At 35.1% G+C, this 17,630-nt stretch overlaps 2 protein-coding genes across 3 annotated transcripts; one reads left to right on the forward strand and one right to left on the reverse strand.

Annotated features, from left to right (window-relative positions):
• On the reverse strand, positions 1–6,144 carry LOC117232111 (manganese-transporting ATPase 13A1). The gene is made up of 18 exons (XM_033491276.1): positions 5,881–6,144; positions 5,401–5,666; positions 5,094–5,322; positions 4,873–5,026; positions 4,546–4,695; positions 4,281–4,463; positions 4,075–4,212; positions 3,875–3,995; positions 3,648–3,802; positions 3,384–3,559; positions 3,072–3,311; positions 2,780–2,995; positions 2,510–2,699; positions 2,194–2,442; positions 1,775–2,111; positions 1,529–1,700; positions 1,303–1,446; positions 1–1,225 (listed from the first exon to the last, which is right to left on the reverse strand). The coding sequence occupies exons 1-18, from the start codon at positions 6,142–6,144 to the stop codon at positions 1,118–1,120; spliced, it is 3,492 nt and encodes a 1,163-aa protein (XP_033347167.1). The 3' UTR covers positions 1–1,117.
• A 1,684-nt stretch (positions 6,145–7,828) lies between these two features.
• On the forward strand, positions 7,829–17,630 carry LOC117232113 (protein spaetzle 5). 2 transcript variants are annotated; one of them, XM_033491278.1, is made up of 7 exons: positions 7,829–8,584; positions 10,772–10,926; positions 15,651–15,740; positions 16,207–16,359; positions 16,449–16,610; positions 16,757–17,002; positions 17,171–17,630. In XM_033491278.1, exons 1-7 carry the CDS (start codon positions 8,555–8,557, stop codon positions 17,340–17,342), a joined length of 1,008 nt encoding a protein of 335 aa, XP_033347169.1. In that variant the 5' UTR covers positions 7,829–8,554; the 3' UTR covers positions 17,343–17,630. The 2 variants fall into 2 exon arrangements, with proteins under 2 accessions (XP_033347169.1, XP_033347170.1); XM_033491279.1 differs by lacking the exon at positions 7,829–8,584 and adding an exon at positions 9,134–9,668.

Consider the following 17,630-nt stretch of genomic DNA (forward strand, 5'->3'; position numbering starts at 1 on the left):
TTGAATTTTGAATATTTTCTATAACGTAAAGTTTATTCTGTTGCATTTGATTGTTGTAAGGATATTATTATTAACCAAGGTATACACATTCATTAACCACACCCAATATTTCAGTGTGTACACATTATTTGTCAACCAAAGAGGGACACAAATATTTTTAGTAGACAAAACCATATACAATTCCATTTATTTATATTCTACTTATCCTCCTAAATATATGATAGAAAAAAAATTGGAATGTTGGAATTAAAAATCTATTCTTCCTACTAGTAGCTCCTCTAAATTTGATTCTATTATACATGAAAATAGTATAAAAGTAAAGAAAAGATACAAACCCTGAAATTTAAGTATAACTGCTGACAACATTTACTGCTGAGTTAGCTTAAACATTGATGAACCATGTGCATATCTTACGATGTTAGTGAAAATAATTATTTTAAAACAGACATGTTAATTGTACAAAATTGTAAAATTACAACATAACAGTTTTTGCTGACATAATCCAGCATATAATCAGTCATATCATTGTATGTGTGAAATTCCACCATCAATTTCAAACTTCTACTAGTATGCAATTATTTTTTTTTACACACTATTCAAAGTCAGTTTTTTATAAGTTTGTGGTACAATACAGGAATCTCTTTTATAAATTTCCATAAATCAGGTTCTCAAGGTACACTTACATTGCTTTTAAACAATGATATATGTAATACTTATGACATTATGTATTATTTACTTATCATTTGTACACACTCACATTGCATGCTCTTTTTACTATTTCACATTGTATAGCAATAATTACATTCATTAAAACATACATACCACATACTTATATACACACATAAGTATATATACGTTGATTTTTCTTGTTCCACAAAGAATTATTCACAAATTCTTAAACAATATGAGTGTTTTTAAGTAATAACTTCTCAATTATTATTGGTCAGATTTTTAAAAGCATTATATTCCACGTATGAATCGTAATATAATTCATGAAGTAGAAAGATATTAATAAACCAAGATAACATTCGTTTGTTGTGAAACAAGAAAACAAAGTTGTATATTCAATTTTTCGCACTTTTGGAGTTAAAAGTTGAGTATAGAAATTGTGTACTAATCACAGTTTTTGATGTCTTCCTTCTCCAAAAAGCCATAAACAGGCTCTATCAACTATATATGCAAGGACAAAGTCAGCTATTAAAACTTGAACTAAAAGACTTCGAAACTAGAAGCAGAAAATGTTTAAAAAATTAATATTTATACAAATATGAAAAATATTACATTTTCCTTGCATAAACTTACATCACTTGGGAAATCCACTATTTCAAATTGTGCTGCCAAATCGGGTAAAAATCCACATGCTAATCCCAATATAACAGTAGCATTGCCTATAAGGCTGTATAGTAAAGATTTATTTTGTAACAAACTCTCCATGTATGGATGACCCTGTATCATAAAATTATGTTAAATTAAAATAAAATACATAAAGTCTTCATTAATAAATATTTTATTTATCAAAGCACTTTACCCGATAATTAATTGCAAAAGTAGAAATTTGAATCGCCATGGCAATAATATAAACTGTACTGTTTAATAGATTGGGTTCAAACAATTCTTCTTCGTCAGTCAAGTTCATATTCAAAGCCGTACTTCCATTAGATGAATTACTTGGAGCTAGTATTGCTGCTAATTTTTCACTCCTGGTTAAATTGGAACAAAATTAATATTAATTCAAGTATCATTGTACACATAATCTTTTAATCGTTTTACTTACTTTGGAGATAATAAAGTAGCTTCCTTAACCAAATAGACAAGAGAGATAAAATGTACTGCAAATTGAAGGAGTACGGTAGCAATCGTGTATAAGTTAAAAATGTTCGGAAGAGGCCTCTGTTTAGACAATGTTTTTAATGGCTTTGATCTTGATATGAATAAAAAGCAAGTGGCCAATAAAACACCTTGTAAGGTAGCTTGTGCATCACTGAATTTTATTCCACCTAAATAAAGAACAGATTGGCTGTATGCAAGCCCTAATGCATTAAGTGCTAAAATTTTGAACATCTGCAAGGTGGTAACCAGGGTGCATCGACCTTGCTTAATAACATGGCATACTATAATAAAACAAATATTAACATAACATTAATATATTATCATATCTTTGAACTGTTATAAATCATATACAACAGAACCTACTGCATTGAATTGATGACATTTTGCTTGTAAAAGGTGCGGCAATTGAAGCATCTCCTAACTTAACTATAACAGATTGTTCTTCGAGTTCTTTTAATATCTTTTGTATTCTCGCCTTGGTATTAGCAGAAACTCTCGGATTGTTTCTTGGACCATTTGTTACTGCTGAATTTGAGACAGTATGTTCGTTCTTTACATTATCTTGCTTTTCGGCAGATACTCTTTCAGGTTGGCTTGATAAAATGGCGACACCTGAATAAATTAAGTAATTAATATGTATGATTTATTTTATATATAAATTTAATAAGCTTTTACTAACCCACTTGAGCATGTTTTAAAGCACCAACATCATTAGTGCCGTCTCCGCACATCAACGTTGTGTATCCTAAATTTTGCAACGAGACAATTATAAATTCTTTTTGTTTTGGTTCACATCTTGCAAAAATTACGATGTGTGGTAACAATTTACGAAGTAGATCTCGTTCGTTATCTTTTAAATATGTTAAACCCTAAAAATTGTATCTTATAAATCTAATGTACATTGTATTTTATAGTATGAGTATGTATTTTATATCTTTTTATAACTTACTTCTCCCGTTACACAAAGAGTGTATTCTCGCCAAATTTCATTATTCCGAGAAATATTCTTCATTTCCAAAGGTAAGTTTATTTTTCTATCGACGCTTTCCCATATCCACTTTCCATCAGCTGCAGTTAATATAAGCGTAACTGGTTTCTTTGTAAAATGTAATTCGCGACTAACGTGACATGCTGTTAAAGGATTATCACCAGTAATCATAACAACCTGTAAAAGCGACGTGAATTTGCATAATTTATAAATGGAATAATTAGAAATAAAATTAAATTGTTGAAAGAGCTACCGAATGTGAAGCATTCACGATTTCCTTAATAACAGCTTTAGAATCAGGTTTAAGTGGACAACTTATGATTACAAATCCAGCAAAAATGAGATTCTTTTCTAAGTCTTCTCGTGTTAATTCCCTTAAATCTTGCGAAGATAGAGGTCCAGGAAGTTTTCGATATCCTAAAGCTAATACTCTTGCTCCGCGACGCGAAAGTGACAAATACGTTGATTCATAATTATCTGGTATAGATAACAACTGGAAGAAAAAATTAAAATATTTACAACACATTGTGAGAGGAAAAGAAATTACTTGCGATTTACCACACACCATGTCCTTAATAATTTCAGGAGCACCTTTCACAGTGGTCATGTAATTGATTTCTGATGATCCTGGCATTGTGTATCCTGCTACGACTGACATTCGCTTTAACGCGGAAGAAAAGTGATGTCTTTGTACGATTTTTAAGACAGGCGATTGTCCTTTTCTTGGTATCATAGAATCAGCTTAAATAAATTGAAATTGTTACAACATCGTCAAAAAAGAAAAAATAAAATATAATAAGAACAAGAATATCAATAAATAGAAGTATACTTTTTGTAAGATTCCATTTAATAGCTTTCAGCGTAGCTTTCTCAAGGGGATCTCCAACAATTCCGTCGTCTAATTGTACAAGAGAATGGCACGTTGCGAGTACTTGAATACTTTCTATAGGTGCATCAGAAAGCTGCATAACATCTGGTTTTCCTCTAAAATAATGAACAATATCTTAATATAAGTATTTACATTTGAAAATATTTTGAAACTTATTTGATTCTTACTCAATCCCCGCTATACCTTCGACGACTAAATTATCACTAGTTAGAGTACCAGTTTTATCAAAGCAACATATTTGAACCTTTCCAGCAAATGGAATTCTAAAAGGTTCAGTACAAAATACACCTATACAGAAATTATATATTATTGTATTAAAAAATATAGAACTGAATATCATCTTCATTCATCTTCACTTTATAAATACCTAGTTTTGATAAGGCCAATAATGAAGTATTAACGGCTAATGATAACTCAATAGGCAATTCTGGAGGAACAACTGATGTAAGAATAAGTGTACATTCCAAGAACAATTTGTATCTATTTCTTGTAGGATCTTCACTTCCTGTAATTAATAAATTATTAGTATAGAAATTATTTAATTAAATTTATTCTTTTTAATATGTTATATACCTTTAATCCAGACATATGATGCTGCAGCAATCGCAAAAACTAGCAAAAATAGGATAAAACCAAACGTTTCCAAGTTGTTAGCAGTAACACATTTGACTCCAAATAATATTGTCCTCAAAAGTTTTCCTTGCGACGTTGAAAAACCAGTACGTAAAACATAGGCCACACAGCCATTATCAGTAGCTAAAATTTTTAATATACATGTATAAATACAAAATATACATGATATTAAAATATAGTAATTTATTATTTACTGTTTAGATACCTTTAAGGCCAGATACACTTTTACTTGGTGGAGTATGTTGTACAACTTTCGTGCCCCCAAAAAGTATGTGAAGCTTATCAGTTTCTATATCCAGCTGTCTATTTCCATCAATTTCTTCTATGGGCTCTTTCATTTGAGGAACTGATTCCCCTATTTATTCATAATGGACGAATGTAAAATATATAATACACTAACCATAAATTAATATTCTTCCTAAGGAGAAAGTCGAGGCTTTCACAGCCTTTTTAAAAAAGAAATTCCTTATGGACACAGCTTCTACTCAAAAGACTCAAACAGTGTTAAGAGTGATTCTTCCTAATGACTTACCTGTTAACATACTCTCGTCAACAACACAAGGTCCTCTTAAAAGTAACATATCACATGGCACTAGATTATCATTTTGAGATCTTGTTATGGATACAATATCACCAGGAACTAGTTGGTCAGTAAACATGGAATGCCACCGTCTATTCCTGTAGACCTTTGATGAAAGCAATTTTATTGGAAATATTTGGAACATATTTTATTTACTTATGATGTTTACTAACCATTATAGTATATGGCTTATTTCCCATTTTCCTAATTTCAGCCATATTTCGGAGTTGTTGTTGCACAAGTGTGCACTCAAACATAATAAGCATAATTAATGTAAAGATACTATAATACCAATATTTATCGAAACACCATAATGCTACACAAAATAATTGAAAAACAAAGAATGGTGCAATTGCTCTTTCTTTAAATAGTTCCCTAAATTCTGGTACCACCATATCCAGCCTATGTGAAAGTAATGAAAAAAGTAAATAAAGCAATTTATGTAATTCTCCAACAGTACATATAAAAAGATATATTTACTTATTCTTCCCATATTTTTCTTCTGCTGCTGCAATATCTTTCTCATCCAAGTATCCTCTCCATTCGCAATAATGTTTGATAGAGTGATTAATTGGAAAATGAAGGCCTTCGAAACTTTTTTCATGCGAATTCCAATAGTATTTGGTTTTTTGAAATATGAACCACGGCTCATGTTGTTCAGAATGATGTAGTTTAACAAGCTCTGAACTTCCATTGTTGGGAGTAGGCACTACTTTTGCTATTTTCGCTTTATACGGATCTTTTTCCTGAAAAGATTTCAAATGACCGTATTCGTAAAACCACAAATGCTACATTTTAATAATTTAAAATTTCCCGCCAATCAGCCATATGATTCGTACGATCAGAAGGCCGGTTCGAATGGCTGCCACGTTAACAAAACATATTGGACAACGTAACTTGCACGTGCGAATTATTTAATTAGCATATATTGTTCCTTACGGTAAACGATTGTCAACTCACCGAGCTACAATTAAGGAAAGTGTGTATATGCACTGACCACTGGCAACACAAACATATGAAAATTTGTAGTACACCGATAGCTGCAATACCCACTAAACCCGCATCATAATATTCGTCAATTCCATAGACAAAAATCCAACTATAAATCCACACAGCGTGTAATATCACAGAGGGCAGAACGTAGCCCGTAAATAGCAATTTTCGAGGATTATGAAGAGTAACAGTTTGTACAAGTTCGTCTACTCGCGACGAAGCAATCGCCATGGCTATGATTACGCTATGCCGCTTATGCCGTAACAGGAGCGTATATGATCTTTAGTATCGAGAGGTTCTAGTTCCTTTCACATTAAATTCAATAACACGAACAGAACAAACTCACACAGCAAAACGTATACATAGCAACTGACCCGTACAAAAGGTGGTTGGTCTGCTGAAATTATGTTTACCCCTCTCACCTTTCGCACCTTTCCACAGTCCACTATATACGTATATACCAATTTATGATAACAAGACAAAAATGAGTTTTATGCGGATCACTTTCGTGGCATCTTGTGGCCATACTTTGAACTATTCTTCTTTTTTCCGGTAAGATTACTTTCATACATCACGTACTCAAGCTCTACGAATTAAGATTCATTTGTCATAATTCATTACTCCCACGAAAATCCATTAATCATTGCGTTAATCATGGCATTTGAAACGTTAGATTTTAACTTTGATTTTTGCAGTATATAATATAGATGAGATAGTGGTCTTTGAATTTTGGTGATAGTGATTGAATTTTTTAATTATTTTAAGATGTCGAGATGCTCTTAAAATATTAATTTTAAGATCGTTTAAGTAATTTCAATTACAGTACTATATTTCAACCATAGGTGAATAAACTCGTGGAAATATTATCAAATTAATATTAAGTTCTTGATGGTATATCTAGATGGCACTGTTACATATTCGACAAAGCGCGCGTGACAGAATATTTCATTTCAAAATTAGCGCTTCGCTTTCAAATTTCAGAAATTTAACAAAATTCGGAATGTTATCTTTAACTTATAACTGACGATGATATTGTCAAAAAAAGACATAAAAAGACGTTTCGTATAGTATATATGGAAACGACAATAGAATCAAATTGTAAAGAATATTCTCTTTAAAGACATTGCCTTAAAGCAAATACTTTCTTATCATAAATCAATTTTTATCCTTCTTCATCCAGTCATTCAATGTATGTCAAACGAAAAACACATTGTTATTAAAGCTATTCTTTAGCTTCGTCATACAAAGAAATCGTGTATAAAACTAGACTCGACTCTCACGTCGTCAATAGAGAGATAAAAGCAAAACTATTAAGAAGTCGACCTTCGTCTCTTTACGCAATTTCATTGATCCCGTTCTAGCGACACGATCTCTGTCAACGTGTAAGGTCGAACGAGGAACACTAGGGAACACGGACACCAGTGAAAGTACGGTAGTGCTTTGGTAATTGGCCGCTAGTCGCGAACGAATCTACCCAGTTAGCAAGGAAAGATCCATACCAGAACCGTTTCGTAGAATTGAAGTAAAGTAATTAGTAAACTTTTTTACATCTGAAAAATGATCTTAAAATTGCAAATTAATAAAATATGAAAAACGAACAATTGCTCGGTATTTTGTTTATCCTGCTATTTCCAATGTTAAAAAAGATAAAAGTAAAAGAATTAAACGTCCACTCTCGAAACAATCGAAAAGAAAGATATAACGACTGGTTTTTAGTTTAGGTGAGCAGGGATATTTCCAAGTGGTGGGGATACGGAGGGCGAGTTAGCAAGGCAAAACCTCGGTCAGTTAGCAAAGTGCAACTATATCCCACCCATGGTTGCTCGATCGGAACTCGTGCACGCGTGCAAGAGGAAGGGGTACGAGCGCGAGTATGGGTATCGGTACATCGAGTTACCCACGTTGCTAGGTAAGATCGCCGCGCGTAAAATCGCACAGGACAAACCCCGACGGAATCTGGACCTAACGCCACGGAATACATATATACGAGTGACAGTGGCGGTGACTAAGGTATCGACAGTCACACTCGTCCTCTACAGTTCGACCATCGTCATACAGTGGTGCTTGTATCGCAGTTACTCGTGACTTAAATAGGATATCAAATTTTCGTATACGGAACGAAGGAACATTTCACTTGCTTCGATAAGCTTTTAATCGCGTTTCAGTGATTCATGTTCGTCCTGTAGCTCAGTTGAGTAAATTTCATGTTTAACAAGTTGTTCTCTTCGGAAGATTAATCACTCGCGCGGCGAGACGTATTTTTTCGCGGCCAACGATACTTGTCAACGCTCGCACCACGCATGACTCGATGATTGCACATCGGCGTTTCCGCGATCCGTCTAACTTGCGAAGCGCATCCGCGGTTACCGGCACGTGTTTCACTGAACGGATAATCGTTTATCGTGTCGTAGTAATCCCGTTCCGCGAGGCTCGCGTAATGTCATAATTATGTGATTTGACTTCTGATCGAATATCAGCCCTCGCGAAAGGACTCGCGGTGTGGTTCAGATCGGTAAAAAGAAGAAGAAAGAGAAAAAAGAAAAAGGAAAGAAAGTGGTGATACGATTGTTTGAACGTGGTGAAGTGTTTTCGAATTGAATCTGTTACGGTGGCCAGCATCGCTATTCTAACATCTTCGAAAATGAAATTGATCTTTTCCTTATTAACGATCGTAAGTAGAAACATGATTTTATTATTTTTGTTATTAGAAAGAGTTAGAGTATCGCAAGTTTCTATGTCCGTGGTAATTCTAAATTACAGATATGGTAATTATTGATTTTAGCCGGGGTTAATCAAGTATGCCTCGTATTAACATATAATCAAAATAAAAAATACGAACAGGATACTTGTGCGATATGGTTCGCTTGTTTATTCCAGTCGGTTTAGCGGATGCAGTGATGTAGAACAATCGAGTTCTAAACACACGAGCGTGTGTGCATGTGTCTCACGGTCGAGGCGGAACTTTTACTGTACGTGGTTTAAAGTCAACGTGGTTAGAAACGATAAGGATAACGAGTAACTTTCTAGCCTGCCGGTGAATGAAACGGTTCCGATATAAAGAATCGCCCTAAACCTCATTTCGCTACAATACAAAACTTATCACGTATGAGACGCGTTTGAAGAGGTCTTACTAAACACAGAAAGCTTATGTATATAATTTAATACGTTTAAAAACTAAAAATAAATTCCCTGTGCTGTAAAAATGTCTAATGTAAAAATCTCGGATTTCAAAAGTCGTCGTTACGCGTTTTTATCGATCGATCGAAGATGAAAGTAATTTCGAATCGAATATTTTACAAGTGAATACGCATTTTACGATCGCACACGTGACCACTCTGTGTCAGACATCGTAGCTAGCTCGGATCCGTAGAACGAGTTAGTTTCTTACACCGTGAAAGCTACGAGTGAAATGTAAAACTCAAGCCTGACGTGTATCGTAATATCTGGCGTAAGATTCTCTACGTTTTGTAAGATTGCGTCAGTTGCCGTTGAATTCAAGCTTTTTGTAATACCGGATGCACACTTCGGTGAAAATAAAGGAACGATTAAGTATATGTGTAAATGATCATAAAACGGCCATAATTGTGTAAACGCCTTATCATAGTATCACAGTATACAGGATGATTCATTTTTGTTGATCGAAATTAAAATTACTTTCAATGTATGATTCTTGATTACGAGAAAATTTCAATATCCTAACTTTATCGAAACTGTATGGATACTGTGATTTTATTACGATAATAATGTTTCAAACAGTAAGTACCATTTTCATTTATAACCTATAACTTAACCCACTTTTTTCCCTCAGGGTTGCACATGTACGATATTCAAAAATTGCTTTTCTTCTTTTTATAAGACATTTGTGTCCCAATTGTATTATCATAGAAACGAAAGTTGCTTCGCGGTATATGAACTTTTAGGGTGATTCGGAGATAGATAAAAAGTGACACCAACCGTGCCATGCGATGAGTCAATTGAAAGTGGCATAAGAAAGCTCCTAAATAACGTTCTATTGGATTGACAACTAAGTGATTGCGGATTTTGTTATTACCATCTAATGACAAAATCCGCAATCACTTAGTTGCCAACCTAATACTAGAATATTACATCAGGTTTAAATGCGTTCACTGATTGAAGCAAATAATTCGGATAACCTTAAAGTTTCCGGCTGCGGTTCTACAGCAATGAAAACAAGCTCGTGAATAAGAACTTGATCTTTCTTTTTTTTTCTTTGCGCAAACATGATAAATTATTTGAAGTCTGTACAATTGCGAACGCTAACGAGATAGGTCGTTAATAATATTTCCTTTTTCTTTTTTTTTAGTTTTAATAAAAGCTAGGAGAGCGTAGATTTAATATTCCTTATATAGCGCCGCGAGCCAATGGAACCATTTCAGAGAAGCATGATTCACCGGGGTTCCGCAATAACCGAGTAGAAGATTTCTCCTAATAATCTTTATAGAAATTTTATACAAATAACGTTCTAGTTACGTTAGTATCTCGACGATCTTGTTTCATCAGTGGAAACGTTATTCTCATTAGATGGATAATATTGCAAATATTTTAACCGCTATCGTTCTTCCCGCCGTATCTAAATCAAATCTATAGCAGAATCTAAATTAAGATTTTATGTATTTTGTAACACATTCGCGAACGCATTTTCATTCGTTCATACGGAATATCGAGTAAATATTTCTTTGAATTGTACAATGAAGATGCTCTTCTAATTCATTACGGGCTGTGTATTTGTTGCGATGAAAGAAGGTAAACGTTTCGTACGCTCCAGCTCGTTGCACTTAATCGCTGTTTTAATTGTCTCATCAAGGCCCTTTGAACGTTATTCTCGATTTGGTTTCAGGTATCCTTGGTGAACGCTCATGGCGAGCCTTGCCTCGAGTACGGATGTCCAGGTCGACCACAATACGAACCTTTTGTACCTGCACCTCCGGGGCACACACCAAATTGCGCAAAGCCAGGACAAACGTTCTGTGAAAGTCTCGATCATTATCCTCGGTAAGAAGACGATTTCGTTTAATAAAAGAGGAAGTCTCAATTGCTAGATACGAGTTCTCTATACGCAGGAAAACGTGATTTATATCCTAAGAAGCTTTCGATGAATGTTGAATACTTATTAGATATTAACCCTGCAAAGAATGTAGTTTGAGAAAACTAACAGATATAGTGTTATAAGTTTCATATTGAAGTATCATTATACATAAAGCCAATTATTAATATTTATTTTCTATAAAGAATTATGATATTGAAAATGCAGAAAATCTGGAGAATAAACCGATAATCATTCTCTGAAACGTTCATTTTCAATTCTTTCTCATTTTATTGTACCGCTCGAAGGTTAAACGCCATGGTTCAAGCCAATTATTAATATTTGTTTTCTATAAAAAAAAAAAAAATTATGGGTATGCATCCGACACTGAAAATGCAGAAAATCTGGAGAATAAACCGATAATCATTCTCTGAAACGTTTATTTCCAATTCTTTCTCATTTTATTATATCGTTCGAAGGTTAAACGCTTACCTATTTCGCTGTTACTTTCAAACTACAGTAAATTTAAGGAATAGGATAATCATTCATGATCTTCTTTCGTTAGTTGTTGAATAATTATCAAAGACTAAGAGATCACGGTGATCATCATTTGAAAAGATTCTGTCGAAGACTATGTACCTATTGAATATAAATTACATCATCTGTAGGCACATGTGCATACATCTTAAAAGAGACGTTTTTAAAAAGATAATGATCAAGATATACGGACATTCATCTTAAAACAGGGTTTTCTAAGAAATGAAAAAGAAACACAGCCACTGAAAATTATTTCGCGTTAAAAACGATTCTTGAAATGTATGCATCGGACAACCTTCTTTCAGATGATAAAGACATTCTTTCGCTCGTGAGCAATAGATTTCGAAAATGACGAACAAATGACATAACACAGATGCCGGATGGGTTTTTGCAAGACTCGCGAAAAAAGCTGTCGTTGTAGTGTGCTACTTACGCGTACACTATGTTCGTGATATACCGCATGGCAGATCTATGATGTCAGGCCTATAATCGTATTTGCATGATAATGCTGCCTCTTAACAGTTGCGCGAGTATTGCACATTATCATTCCAAGGTATTGGTCATTTGTCGTTTATCCTCGGTCAATTAATCGCGCGGAACGATCGAAAAAATTGGATCATTCGTGACGCACGAGGAGCGAGACTCGCTAAGAAGCTCGTCCGATTCCTTGAGTTTGCAGCAAGTCCTTGTGAGATGTAAAATGAAGAGTCTCAGTATGAATCAAAGTAACTGCAAAAATTAGATGACTTGATATACTTGACGACTGTTTGATAAGAAACTCGATAAGAAACTTGTGTGTCTTTCAAATCTTAGTTATCTAATTATGTTTTTCTAGTTCTTTTTTACGATCTTAGTCTTTTCCTTTCTTTTTTTCCTCTTTTTTTTTTTTTTTTTTTGAGGATACAAATAATTGGAAAAATAACGGCGAATAAAATAAGGAAGGACGCTGTGATACGCGAAACGGATTTCTAGGACAGCTAGTTTTTTCCGCAAATGTACATGAAATTGTTAGACTTTGAAATCATGTAAGACAGTATCGAGTGCCGAAAGAAAGAATTTCGTGGGTGGATTGAGCTGTTTCCTCGAATTTCCAAAAGTCTCGCGTCTGCGGAATTTGTAAAAATATGGTTCACCGTCTCGTTATTAATATTCCCGGCGTGTCGGGCGTTACCGTTCCCGCATACGAATCAGCTGATCGTGCGTGGCGAGACGAATTTGAGGAAGGGAAAGTTCCAGGATAGTGAACTTGCTTAAAATTACCCCGACGATATCCTGGAGATCGTCGCGTTCTTGCGTCATCTGACTTCTATTCTGCTCGTGTTCCATCGTAAACAGTTTAGTCGATACAGGAAGTGTGACGAAGAAGAGCTTCGCTAAAGAAGTACAGAAGACTTACTACAATAATCGATAGGATTATTTTATATCTTGTATCTTCATTAAATGTGTCAACTACCGGTATCCTTCTATTTTCCATCGTTCATATCGTTTCTTTCGATTATTTCTGCTTTTAAATTGCTCGTTAGCGGATAAAAACGTCATTGGTAAACGAGGATGAACGAGATTGCAAAAGCTAACTAGAAAAGTAACTAAACAGGTAGAACAACAGAAAGCAGCATCGTATTATATACAATTCATTCGTTCGTATCATTTTCACGATCTTTCCTCTTTTTTGCGCCGGAGCCAGATCGATTCGAAAGCGACAAACGATTACGTAAAAACCGACGTCTTTCCCATACGTTTTATTTCTCGATCAGCGTAGCGTGACCGTGGCCTTGACGCGGTCATGCCCTGCTAGATAATTATCGGAACCGTTACGGATCGAATTGATACTAGGAGCGATTCGAAGTTCCACCTATGCGTTGTGAGGTTGTCCGTGGAACGTAACAGATTTATCGACGAGAACGATCGTTGCTAGTCATCGCTATGGATTTCCATACAGTGCTGTGGATACTATGTTCGTCACGATGCTTCCATTTCCGTGCTCGTGCTTCTGTTCTGTACTTTCAGAAATTAATCTATCGTACACTGAGAATATCGATCGACGATGAACCATCAGAGAATTTATTTTTCCTATGAAGACAGAAATGTCAAATAAGTGTCATAGAATAACGAAAATGCGTGTTGATCGTATTGACAAGTGTTGACCAGCTTGAACAAAACGAAGATGCTTGTTACGACGTGAAAGGAATCCTATACGCTTCAGACTTGTTTCAGCACACATGCAAAATACGTATTCAAGGAACAGCGGTTACTTTGAATACTTTCTATTGAAACTACATTGTGTAATTTACAGAATTTCTATAGATATTAGGTAATTGTTAAATTAGAAAGTCGCGTGTTTCTTAAACCACTTCAATGTATGTGTTACACGAATGTTAAAAAGGTTTTTCTGTCTCTTGTCATTGATATCGTAATTGCTATACAATTTTTCGTCTTCGTCGTTTCATTCATCATCTTTGATCGATACCGCTTCTAGATAACGCGATCGTGTCAATACAAGCACGATACACTGTCTCATAAATCTGGATAAATGAACGCGATCAATTACAGCAAATTGGTATTTACGTGCGCTCACTAGAGATTACGGAAGATTTAAGGAAACGATGATTGCTGGTGTTTATCGTTGATGAACGAGTTCTCGACTGCGCGGCGCGACGGCGGCATGCCGCTGCAATTGTGTGCAGACGCGTGGTAATGCGGCCTGCATAACAGGAAATGTTAATACCTCGCATTGTCCGCTATTTCCCGCCAATTCTCGCGGATTTTCATCCGATTCAGTTTTTCCCCACAAGACGTCTATCGACTCAAGAACTTCTCTCCTACCTGCTGCAACGACACGCTAATAAAAAAAGTTTCCTCGTATCTTTTATAAGAAAAAAAAAATTTAGATATACATACGCATCTTTAAATTTTCTAAACAATTTTTACAACATTGTGAAAGACGAACGACTTTGTTACTCGATGCAATATGATCGAGGAGAATACAGTATCGAAAATATAATATGTATAGAAGATATAAAAGAAAACATAATACAAAAGACAAAAATAAAAAGCTATGAATATAAAAAAACAAAAAATCGTAACATTTTTTTACCATCTCCCCTGTCAAACGACAATTCGAAGAATACGGATGAACGACATGGAAGAAACGTTGGAAACTACGTTGGTCAAATACAACGACGGTATCGAGATTGTAAGTTAGAACGTTGTGTTGGGATTCGAGGTCAATCCCTGTCTCTCCCGATTTCCGTCGTCCATTGACGAATCACACACGTTCGAAAGTTGGCCGGGCTCGTGGAAGCACCACGACACTGATCGAGATGCAGCCCGCGAGAAAACAGCTTTTAGGCGTGGACCATGAATTAAACATCGGGACATATCTTCTAGCCGGTGTCTTTCACCGGTAGAGAAAGTTCCAAGATTCGCGGGCCTTCGACCACGCACGAAATTCATGCGCGTGTTTGTATGAACACTTCGCGCGGCATTATGGGTCGCTGGACTTTTTCAATTCGTTTATATTTTACTTATCTCGTGACGTGATAATGATTTAAGTATACATCGAAATCTTTCCTTTCCTCCTGTTTCTTCTCTGCAATTGAATGCTTTAAAATTTACCGACGAAGAGCAACTTATTTTAAGAACCGTGAAACATCGAATTATGTTTATCGTTTTCTTTCGTTCTTTTCTTTCTCTTTTTTTTTTTTGTCTTTTACAGGCTTTTGAAAGTTTCGAGAGAGACGTTAATGTATGTAATCTTTTTCTGAAGTTTCTCTTTGAAAAATAGAAATTAAAATTTTACACCTTTTTTTTTTTTTTTTTTTAAAGAAGAATGAGAATACTATGGTAGAGGAAGATATGAAGGAATATAATTATCCAATTTTCTAATTTCGCTCGAAAACAGTTGCGAGATATAGGAAGAACGACCACAGGTCGTGGAACCCGGCTTCCGCGAATTCATGAATAATCCATGAGATAGATAACCAATTTTTTATTCATTTCTGAAACGATTCTATTAAAAGTTAGGTCAAGAAATCATACGCGACACTTAGTAGCGCGACACGGGTCAAAGATCATTTCGAGGATGCAATTGAAAACCTACGCTTTTACATTCTCTCTTTTTTATTAATACTTTGTCTTTCTTTGATTTCTATTGCAGACAGTTAATTAAATTTCTTGTGGACAAATGCAGCTTCGACTTCAGTTCTGTATTAAAGGACGAGTCCAAAGAGGACTTCGGTGATTACAGGTATATACCTCTGTATTCATTATATCCACTTATAGATCAGAAATTACCCAAGCTTTTTCTAACAACGTACATTGCGTTATCCTTCAAAAAAGAATGCAGGTTATCCTAGGTTTTTCGTGTCAAGAAAAAGATGCTGTAATAGCATAAATCGTCCATAAAAAATTTAGAACGCAATTTTATAATGTATCTATTGAGACGAAAGAAAATCAATAAGAAAGTCGTAATGAGATAAGTTCAAGTTAAAACGTAAGTTAAAGAGTAATAATTAAAATGCTAATAATAATACATATATACATAATATAATATAAAATTAATGTAATAATAATCAATTATTATTAATTAATGTAATAATAATAATAATGTAATAATAATAAAAATAATGTAATAAAATTAATGTAAATATCAGCATCGTTCCTAAACTATATTAAACGAGGAATGGATCAAGGACAGAGTGCTTCTGTTCAAGGTCGGTGCCGGATTACTCCGAGGGATATGATTATCAGGCGCACGGGGAGGGTCAGTTTCACTCGTTACCATTCTTGCCGCCGCCTCAGTATCCCGTTCGAGGGCAGCCGCCGCTCATTTACGGGACCCCGACGAACGACACTCAGCAGAATGGGTAATTTCGATGCTAATTTTGCGCCTACCAAATTGTCAACTAAATTGTCCGTTTTCCGTTGGACGAGTAACTCGTGCTCTTGTTTATAGCTACAGGTACACGACACCGGCCCAAGGGAATCCGTTTTTACGCGAGGAACAGGCGCCCGCCAAGTTTCATCCTACAGAGCAAAGAGTCACGCCGGATCGTTCTTTTTACGCTCAGCCACAGACTTTGAACTTTGGACAGGGTCAAGCGTGGTGGTCAAACAGGTGATCATGTTTAATAATGAATTTTTCGATTGTAACGATATTGGTCAAATTGTAGTGCTGTAAATTTTGGTATAAATTTGAACTGGTATAATTTTTGTAAATTTTGTTATAATTGCGTATATATGTTTATATTTATATTTATTCAGATACGCTAGAAGCAGTAAAATTGCACCACGTACGTCCTACGAAAATCCGTTATTGAAATACAGCAAATTGAGTAAGACGCGTAACAAGAGGCAGTCGAATCTCGATGCAATTCCACTTTGCCCAACGGAGACACAATATATCACTCCGAGAGCGGCTCTGAACAACCAAGGGAACTGGATGTACGTGGTGAATCTTCAAGAGAACGACCGGAAATATTCGCAGGTAGTGAAGAGTGAGAAATGCACGTGAGTAGATTTATTTATAACTTTGTTAGATACGTTTCGAATCCGAAAATTTAAATGCCTGTTGAGATATGAAAATTTAAATTGGAATTGAAAGACAGACAATGGTATATTTCTCTGCGATTCAATAAAATTCTAAGATAATTCAAATTATATTTTGATTTTCCTTAGGATGGATGTTTGCAACGGTATCTGTTCCGTTCCTGCGGGATACACCAGTAGATGTCAGCAACAGTATGTCCAAAAGCGATTGGTGGCATTGGAAGGAAGCGGAAACCAGTTGTACACCGACGTTTTCTGGTTCCCCCATGGCTGCGCCTGTGAAATTATAGCAAACTATTGAAAACACGAATGAACCACGAAGTCTGAAGAAATTTCACTTGTGGACAAACTCAAATTGTATATCCTTGTCAGCAAAAAATGCAGTATTACGAAAGTCTTCGTGATGAATTTTTGGGACAAATTATTTTGTCATACTTTGGTATTAAAAAGCAGAAGAATATTGGACCGCCATGATAGCCAATGGATGAAAAAATGAAGAAAGAACTTCTCGAAGTGCGTGATTTATGGATTCGTACGTGTATAAATAATTGAATAATCAAGGTTTCCGAAGGAAAATTCTTAAAGGAGA

Source organism: Bombus vosnesenskii, unplaced genomic scaffold, assembly GCF_011952255.1.
Source record: "Bombus vosnesenskii isolate JDL3184/JDL3185 unplaced genomic scaffold, Bvos_JDL3184-5_v1.1 scf7180000013285, whole genome shotgun sequence".
NCBI lineage: Eukaryota > Metazoa > Arthropoda > Insecta > Hymenoptera > Apidae > Bombus > Bombus vosnesenskii.